The sequence below is a fragment of the Helianthus annuus genome, chromosome 13 (genome assembly GCF_002127325.2).
Source record: "Helianthus annuus cultivar XRQ/B chromosome 13, HanXRQr2.0-SUNRISE, whole genome shotgun sequence".
Lineage (NCBI taxonomy): Eukaryota > Viridiplantae > Streptophyta > Magnoliopsida > Asterales > Asteraceae > Helianthus > Helianthus annuus.
The window spans coordinates 169,990,970-170,000,652 of NC_035445.2; the positions used below are offsets into that span (position 1 = coordinate 169,990,970).

The 9,683-nt window shown below is 32.6% G+C and overlaps 1 protein-coding gene across 1 annotated transcript; it reads left to right on the forward strand.

The window, feature by feature from the left end:
- The first annotated feature begins 7,491 nt into the window (after positions 1-7,491).
- Positions 7,492-8,035, forward strand: LOC110902235 (phosphopantothenoylcysteine decarboxylase subunit VHS3-like). Its single transcript, XM_022148942.1, has 2 exons — positions 7,492-7,659; positions 7,778-8,035. Exons 1-2 carry the CDS (start codon positions 7,492-7,494, stop codon positions 8,033-8,035), a joined length of 426 nt encoding a protein of 141 aa, XP_022004634.1.
- Positions 8,036-9,683: the final 1,648 nt, after the last annotated feature.

Here is a 9,683-nt window from a genome sequence, read left to right on the forward strand (position 1 = left end):
ATATATATATATATATATATATAGAGTAAGGTTAACATACAAAAAGCCTTATCATACATCACGTAGGAGACAATGGTAACCGTTGGATCAGGGGTATAATCACGCATGGGACTATAATCACGCACGTTCTATGATAATAACGCACGTTATATTTTTTGTCATGTATGTTAATGTAGGTTAAGCCTTGAAGTACATTATACTTTCTATATATATATTATATATATATGTGTGTGTGTGTGTGTGTGTGTGTAGGGGACCGCTAAAATAAAAACCACCTCCAGTTGTAAGAACCGCGAGAACCACTTTCTAGCCATTAGATCAAGTAGATGGATGGCTGAGATTAAAAGTATTAAAAAATAATATTAAGTATTTTTTGTCTTATTATATCTTTTATATTTTAATCCAAAAGGGTATTTAAGTAAAATTACACTATTTTGTCTTTTTGTATTTATTGTTTTTTATTACTTTTTGGTATTATTATATTGGATTTTTATTTTTTAAACTTAGTTTTTTTATTAAACATTTTCAAATTCAGATTTATTTACAGATTTTTACGTTTAACGTTTTACGTTTTTACGGCCGGCCTTTTCACGCCTCGTTTTTTTACGCGCCGTTTTTACGTTCTACGCGTCGTTTTTACGCCCGGCTTTTTCACGCGTCGTTTTTTTCAACGCGTCGTTTTTACGTTTTACGCCCCGGTTTTTTTACGTTAACGTTTTTTTACGTTATACGCGCCGGTCGTTTACGATACGTTATTTTACGTTTTACGCGTCGGTTTTTTACGTTTTACGCCCCGGTTTTTTACGTTTTACGCGTCGGTTTTTTACGTTAACGTTTTTCTACGTTTTACGCGCCATTTTTTACGTTAACGTTATTTACGTTTTACGCGCCGGTTTTTTACATTTTACGCGCCGTTATTTTTTGCGCGCCAATTTTTTAACGCCGTTTTTACGCCGGGCTTTTCAAGTGTCGTTTTTAACGGGGTCGTTTTTTAACGCGCCGTTTTTACGCCGGGCTTTTTCAAGCGTCGCTTTTTTAACGCGCCGTTTTTACGTCGTTTTTTTTACGTTGTACGTTTTACGTTAAAAATTTATACGTTTTACAACAACAATAGCAAGACCCCCAAACACTATCAAGTAAAAAAGCTCTATTGGAAGTTGTGAGTGATTAGTGAATGATGAGCGAAGGGCGCCCCTACCCCCCTAATAAAATGTAACACATATCTTGAAATACTATTTTAAATAATATATCTTTAAGTTTACCAATATTTATTGTTAGATTAAATATGTTACACCTTCCCATTAATCTGCCCCATACTTCAAATATATCTTTAAGTTATTTATAATTTTACTGAGTGAACTCAAAGTGTAGGTATATGATCACTATATATGTGTGGGTGAATGTGCATGTAACTATTGTAGTGACTGGCTTGATATCATTTGATGAATAAAGTTTGATGTTTCATTTGACTTTGTGTTGGGGCAAGAATGAATGTTAATGTGAAGGATGATCCGAAGATACCACTTCTGAAGTACCTTATCTATTTAGTGATTTTTAATGTCAAATGCACGCTTGTATTACATCATGTTATTTTTTCAGCTACAGTGCGAACATACTTCAAATTGGAAAAGACTATTTCGTTTCTTAATCCTAAAATTACTAGACTAGAGTATGATATCAATTATCAACGATGAAATAGGTGTCCCTGGTACAGAGGTTTGTTACAGAATTAAACTACCTTTGTTTATATATATACAGCATTCATTAAAATAAAAGGATTTATACCGTTTTAAATTTTATTAATTAAAATACACTTTGGATGAATTTTTGAGCTCTAATTTGCATTTCTCATCCGTGTTTCATATCTGGATCATTTTCCCGATAATTAATCTTCGATTACTTTAATCACTTCACTTCTAACTTGAATTGTGTGTATTTGTGATTTTGCTTTGAGAAAAAACTGGAAAACTTGTTGCTCGTAAGAGATGCTGGTGGCGTTGAATCGTAATGGAATTAATTTCATCAACTGTTTATTTCATTTTGCTGAATGGCATCCTTTGGAGTTCAGTGGAATAAGATTCAATTTAATAAGGTTATAGGTAAAATTCAATTGAATGGAATCGAGTTCAGTTCGTATGATTTAATATGTGTTTTGTTCATAATATATATATATATATATATATATATATATATATATAGGGAGCCGCTAAAATGAAAACCACCTCCAGTTGTAAGAACCGCGACAACCACTCTCAACCAATCAGATTTTGCCAAATAAAAGGGCATTTTGGTCTTTTACCCTAAATGTCAAATCCTCCCCTCTCTCTCTTCATTTAATGGTTGTCTCTCTCCTACTTTTTATTTCCTTTCATCTCTCTCTCTCTCCTAATTTCTTCCAAAACAGATTCATCTTCTTCATCCCAACCCATTACCCACCACCATATTCTACCACCCACAAAACCTCTCATCTCTTCCAAAACCTCCTTTTTAAACCTTCACTTCCTTTATTTAATTTTAAAAACCCTAAAATCCTCTCATCTACAGCCGCACACCCCTCCCTAGTCCGAGCAGAGATTCCGGCGATTGCTCCAGCGAGCATACAGTGACTCCGGTCACACACCTAAATCTCCCAGCAGACTAGACCCCCACCTCCCTTCTCCCGGTATCTTTCCATAACACCTTACCCACAACCACCTTCCTTGAAACCCCTTACTCACAGATCAGAAATGGAGGTTCTCGTGGTTCTTACAACTCGAGGTGGTTCTCATTCTAGCAGCCCCCTATATATATATATATATATATATATATATATATATATATATATATATATATATATATATATATATATATATATATATATATATATATAGGACAAAGATCCGTTAGGAACCACCCCTTATTGCGAGAACCGCGAGAACCAGTGTGAACACAAACAGTAATTCCTAAAAAAATCTAAAAAACACCCTAAATTTTTTTTTTATTTTTTTACTATTTTTTTTGAAAAAATCGCTATATTTTGTTAATAAAAAAAATAAAAAAAAATTTCAAAAAAAAAAAAATAGTCAATTGCACTTTCATTTACACGTGTTGCATTGGATGTATCTTCAAGCTAAAAAATTTTCAAAAAAATTTAAAAAAAAAAAATGTGCATATGTGTCGTTTCTTTGTCAAATTCCGTAATTCATTACAAATAATAGTCAATTGCACTTTCATTTACACTTCTACGTGTAATACACTATCTTTTACATTACCAATGTTAGAAATGCACATGTGCATATATATGTATCAACAGGAAATAAGGTGTTTTGGTACACTACTTTCTCTTTCATCTATCATTCCATCCATAATACACAAGCATGCACATGTGCATTTCTGTCATTTCTTTGACAAATTCCGTAATTCATTACATATATTAGACAATTGCACTTTCATTTACACTACCATATGTAATACACTACTTTTTACATTACCAATATTAGAAATGCACATGTGCATTATATGTATCAACATGAAATAAGGTGTTTTGGTACACCACTTTGAATACACTTTCCCTTTCATCTATCATACCATCCATAATACACTACCATTACCTCTTATCATCCATAATACAATACCATTACCTCCTACCATCCATAATACAATACCATTAACAATATTTTCACTTTATTACATGTATGTAAACACCATTTATACCATCCAATCAACATATTACATAAAAAATTGACAACTATAACCAAACCATCAACCACTAGATATAACTAACCAAAAAACATGTATATGGGTCTACTTCTCCGTTCAAAATCACAAACTTTTTATACCAAAACACGTTATATCATGGTTATACCTAATTATGCACATGTGCATTTTGAATATTGGTAATGTAAAAAGTAGTGTATCACTAATGGTATTGTAAATTAAAGTGCAATTGTCTATTCCTGATAATGTATTACCGAATTTGTTGAAGTAATGATACATATGCACATGTGCATGGATAACTGTTACTCGAAAAAAAAAGTTTTTTTTTTTTTTTTTTTTTTTTATGGAACGAAATATAGCGATTTTTTGTTAAAAAATATTAAAAAAAAAAATTTGAGTGCTTTTTTGATTTTTTTTAGATTTTATTTTGTGTTCACATTGGTTCTCGCGGTTCTCGCAATAAGGGTGGTTCTCGCATGAACCTTACCCTATATATATATATATATATATATATATATATATATAGGTAGAGGATCCTGTAAAAAGTGCTCAAAGTGTATTATAACACTATATAACACCATATAAACACCGAATAACAATATGTAACACCATATAATACTATATAATACTATATATCATTATATAACAAATATAACACTATAGTTTGTATGATAGCATGTCTATGATAGATGTATAGTGTTATATTTGTATATAATGTTATATAGTGTTACATAGTGTTATATGGTATTATATGGTGTTACATATTGTTATACGGTGTTTATATGGTGTTATATAGTATTATATATAGTGTTATAATACACTTCTCACACTTTAGGTCCTTTTTACACTATCATTACCCTCTATATATATATAGGTAAAGAGTATGGTACAAATATGGTTATCCTACATTATATACGCTATATTGTGAGCCGTACACGTGTCCTGATTCATTTCGGTTTAAGAAGGTTAAATCAGACAATTAACCTAATCATCAGAGGGCAAATTCGTCTCTTCATTCATTCAGCGAGAAGTTCGTTACATTGATATCCCGGTAATTTGCAGTTTTCGTTCGTACGTGATAGGGTTTCTTTCAATTTGTCTATTTCGATGGATCCATAGAGTAGCACTGGACGAACAAAAGTTGATTTTGAAGAAAATCGACCGATTGGTGATCATGCTCAATTATCTGCTTATCAGAGAGTTTCGATTGAGGATGTTTTAAATCCGCGACCTGCAAACCCAATTCCAATTCCAATTTCAAGTTCAAGTGCTGCAAACGAGTTTTCTATTGGTAATTATGTTAATTTAGATATCTAAATTGTTCGTATAATTGTTTTTTGTTTAATTGTAGCATTGTTGTAGCTGTTTTTGTAGTTTGAATGTTTTTTATTACACTTTTGTATTTTTTTGAGAAGAAACATGTATAACTTCGCATGTTATTACTCTTTACAATTCGCATTTGATTTTTTTTTTTTTTTTGCAATTTCGCATGTTACTATGTAATAAATCGCATATGTAATTCAGATTAATCAATATCATCATTTCGCATGTTTTGATCAGACGATTTCGCATGTGGTTTATATGACGTTTTATGTTTATTATTTTGATTCATGTAGATGAAAGGGTTTACACTCCGGAGGTTTAGGCATCAGCTACACCTGTTATTGGAATGCAATTTATCTCCATTGAACAAGCATATGCGTTTTATCAATCATATGCTAAGTTAGCTGGTTTTTCTATTCGGAAAGGTGGTGAAGTATACAGTGGTGGTATAATCAAAACTAAGTATTTTGTTTGTTCTAAAGAGGGACATAAGCCTTTGTGTATTGATGATCATTCGAAGTCAAAAAAGCAATTCAAAACAAGGAATAGGGGGACTATTAGGACCGTATGCAAAGCTCAACTTATGATTTGCACTGTGGATGGTAGATTATATACAGTAAAGAGATTTGTTGATGGTCATAATCATAAGTTTGTTTGTCAAAATGACATTCACATGCTCCCAGCTAACAGATAATTGTCAGATGTCCAGGAGGAGATGGTATGGGAACTAGGCACTTTAAACCTTGGCCCTGTCAAAGCTTTCCATATAATGAGGAAACGTTATGGTGGTTTTGAGAATGTTGGTGCCACGGTTGATGATTGCAAAAATTTTAGGAAGCGAATAAACAGCTATATAGGAGAGTATGACGCTGACATGGTTATAAATAGGATGACTGAAAAAAAAATATTTAGCTGATTATTCATTTGAATACTCTGTTGATGATGGCAAACAGTTAACTGGTTTGTTCTGGGCTGATGGTTTATGCAAGCTTAACTATATGGAATTTGGCGATGTGATATCGTTCGATGCAACCTTCAAGACAAACAGGTAACTGTTTCAAAGACAAGCATGTTTTGTTACTGATTTTTCGCATGTTTGTTTGCTAATGAGTGTTCAATATCGCACGTGTAGACACAGAGTGGTGTTGAATATATCGCATGCCTTTTTCCTCTGGTTTCGCATTTGGTTTTTATTAATTCGCATATAATAAACGTGATTTCGCATTTGTTGTTCAGGAACAAGATGGTGTTTGTTCCTTTCACAGGCATTGACAACCACTGTCGGAATGTAACACTCTCAGCTGGGTTGTTGGCATCAGAGAGTATTGAATCATATAAATGGCTTCTAAATTCATTTTAAAGTCATTTGGTCGGCAGCCTAATGTTGTAGTGACGGATCAAGACCCTGCTATGAAACAGGCTATTGAGGAGGTTTTCCCTATTAGTAGACACAGATTGTGTATGTGGCACATAATGAAAAAAAGTGGCAGATAAGGTAGAGCATGCAATATTTTTGTGTTTTGTTGGTGTTATTTTTTATTATTATAGTTTTTGCAATAGACTGATATAAAATGCATTTATTGTTAAAGGTTGGACACGAGTTGTGCAATAATGATGAGTTTAAAAGGAGGATGTGCGACATTGTTTGGACTGATTCGATTGAGCCCGAAGAATTCGAGAGACAGTGGAAGTTGGTGATGATTGAGTTTGGTCTTACTGAAAACAAATGGATTGATGATATGTTTGGGATGAGATTATGTGGATTCCGGCTTTTTACCGGCATGAGCCAATGTCAGGTCTTATGAGAACAACTTCAAGATCAGAGAGTGAGAACCATTTTTTTGTCTGGTTGCTAATTCACAACTCACACTCGTAGAGTTTATGAATCATTTTGATGGGGCAATGGATGTACAAAGGTTCAATCATAGAAAAAATGATCATATTTCAAGATATACTGAGCCAGCTGTTTGGAGTCAAACTACCTTGGAAAAAGATGCTGCTAAGATCTACACCAGGTCTATATTTTTTGATCAGCAATTAGAGATACATGGAACAATTTCCGAATGTTTGCCGATGGACACCAAAGTTGAAGGTCCACGTATCAGAATATTGTTGAAGGACTTTAAAGCACATGGAGATGGTTTATTGGAGGTATTTTACATGTTTTTTTAGATATGCGAATTTGTTACATTACATATGCGATTTTAGTTTATTCATTTTACATTATTTTTTAGATATGCGAAATTGTTATGTTCCACATGCGATATTAATTTACTCACTTACATGATTGTTTAGACATGCGAAATTGTTATGTTTATACTTGCGATTTTAAATTTTATTATTATTATTTTTTTTTTGGTTATTTGCTAGGTGTGGTTCAAGAATCTTGAAAATGATGTAATTGCACAGTGTAGCTGTTTCCGTTTTGAGCAGTATGGGCTGCTATGTAAACACATCTATTTTCTTTTCAAGATGTTTGGTGTTAAAGAAATTCCAAACAAATATGTTACGAAGAGATGGACGAAGGATGTGGTGCCCAATGAGTTAAATGTGAAGTATAATCTAAATATTGGTGGTAAGGATGTGCAACACAAGGCTAAACGGATTGCTCGTGAAATCATCCACACAGGGGAGTATTTGGTTAGTAATTTGATTTTCGACCTTGATCAACCTGTCTTAGTGAGGGATCAAATGATGCAGCTTAAAGAGAGAGTTGATCAGAGTCGCATAACCAAGCAACTTGATCAACCTGTCTTAGTCAAGGACATGTAGCGTATGCAATGAAAAAGGTCATGACATTCGGACTTGCGGCGAGCTTAAAGCCAAACAACAAGGTAAACAGGGAAAAAAGAAGATGAAGGGTGTCCAGATTGAAGATGGTTTGAGAGACAAAGACAATGAGGGTGAAGACGACGAAGAGGAAGATGACTTTGAAGATTACAGTAGTGATGATGGATCTGAAGAAGAAGATCAGTGGGAAGAGGTGTCTGGAGATGAAGATGATGAGGATGAGTAATGTTTTTTTAAATGTAAATGCGAATTTATACGAAACACATGCGGTTTTATATTCATTTATTTATATCATTTTTCACATGTGATTTTAGTATTATAAACTAGTGATTTTATATGCATCAGTTTATATTTAGTTTATATCATTTTTCACATGCGATTTCTCTTTTAATACATGCGATTTTGAATTATAATAAAGCATAAGATTTGTTCAAAGATCTCTAATTCATTCATGCGATTTTAAATTATAAAAAGCATAAGATGTGTTCAAAACATATATCGAAAATACAAAATAGATGTTATTGTCAAACACAACTACAACCATAAAACGATTAAACAGAAATTAGTTACTTGAAGCAAAGATTTTGTCACGTTCAGTAGAGCTGGACTCCATCTTCTCCTTGACAGTGTTTAGAGCATCTGTCAGGAAAGAGAAGGCTAAGTCATCAGCTCGAGATTGCTCTTTTATGTGATCCAAAGCTTTGTCTCTGAAGCTTGTTGGTGGTTCTTGAAGTAGCTTTTCCCATACTGCTTGATTGTTCTTGATTTGTTCAAGGATTTTGCCCTGCACATCAAGAACCAGATGAGAAGAGGTGACATCAATGCTTATTTCTGTCAACGTGCGAGTTGACAATAGCTCTTTGATTGCAATGTATTTAATTTTTTCTATATCTTCAGATGCCATTTTTGTTTTGTCTGTGTTTTCGTGTCTTAATATGGAAGGTAGTTATCAAGTTTTTTTTTTATATTAATATGGTAAATTTATTATATAGGTAGGGTGGTAAGTTTAGTAGTATTTATTGTAAAATTCATCATTACATGTCAAATTATAGTCACATCGTTAATAAATTAACTTTTTTATATAAAATAATATCCTTGTTAGTTTTTAAGATTGGTAGTTTTTTTTTTTGCATTTTTATTACAAAGTATTTTTTTAAAGTTTTTTTTTTGCAGTCTTCCTTATTCGAAATCGCACTTGATTCGAAAGAAATTCGCAAACTGTAAGAAACAAACATTTAAATATCATTTTTTTATGATATCGCATGTGTAAATTATCTGAAATCGCACACTATATGAAGAGTTTTTTGAAAAGTTTTGAAATCGCATGTGCATTATCATGAATTCGCAAACTATATGAAATCTCAAAGAATTCTTAACTTTTTACTGATATCGCATATGTATCACATGAATTCGCAAACTATATGAAATGTCAAAGAATTCTTTTTATTCCGAATTCGCATTTGCATTGTCGACGTTTTCGCACATGATTTGACATTCTGCATCATCTTCTTCGATATTCAGTGCATACAGAATTTCTAAATTCATCAGAAGTTCATTTTCTTAGAAGAATTTGGTGAATACGAATCGATCGATTTGGTGAATAAGAATCAATCGATTTTTGGTTAATTGTTATAATTTCGTTTTTGGTTTTGATTTAGGATCTTACGTTATGATTTTTGAGGTTTTGTTTGCCGTTTATCAGGTGTTTTGATCTTAAATTTGATGATTTTAACCTTGGCAGTTTCTTTTTTATTAATCCCATGTTGATAAATTTAATAGAAAAACGCGCTGTTTAAGAAAGATGATCCGACGGTTGTGGATGACACGTACATAATGTACGATTAGGTTATTTGTATGATAACGGGCCTCTATAT

Bases quoted from the DNA above. Each gene is read 5' to 3' on its own strand.
- LOC110902235 (XM_022148942.1), top strand. From the start codon at position 7,492: ATGTTTGGTGTTAAAGAAATTCCAAACAAATATGTTACGAAGAGATGG. The intron at 7,660-7,777 runs GTTAGTAATTTG...AACCTGTCTTAG, and splicing joins TCCACACAGGGGAGTATTTG to TCAAGGACATGTAGCGTATG.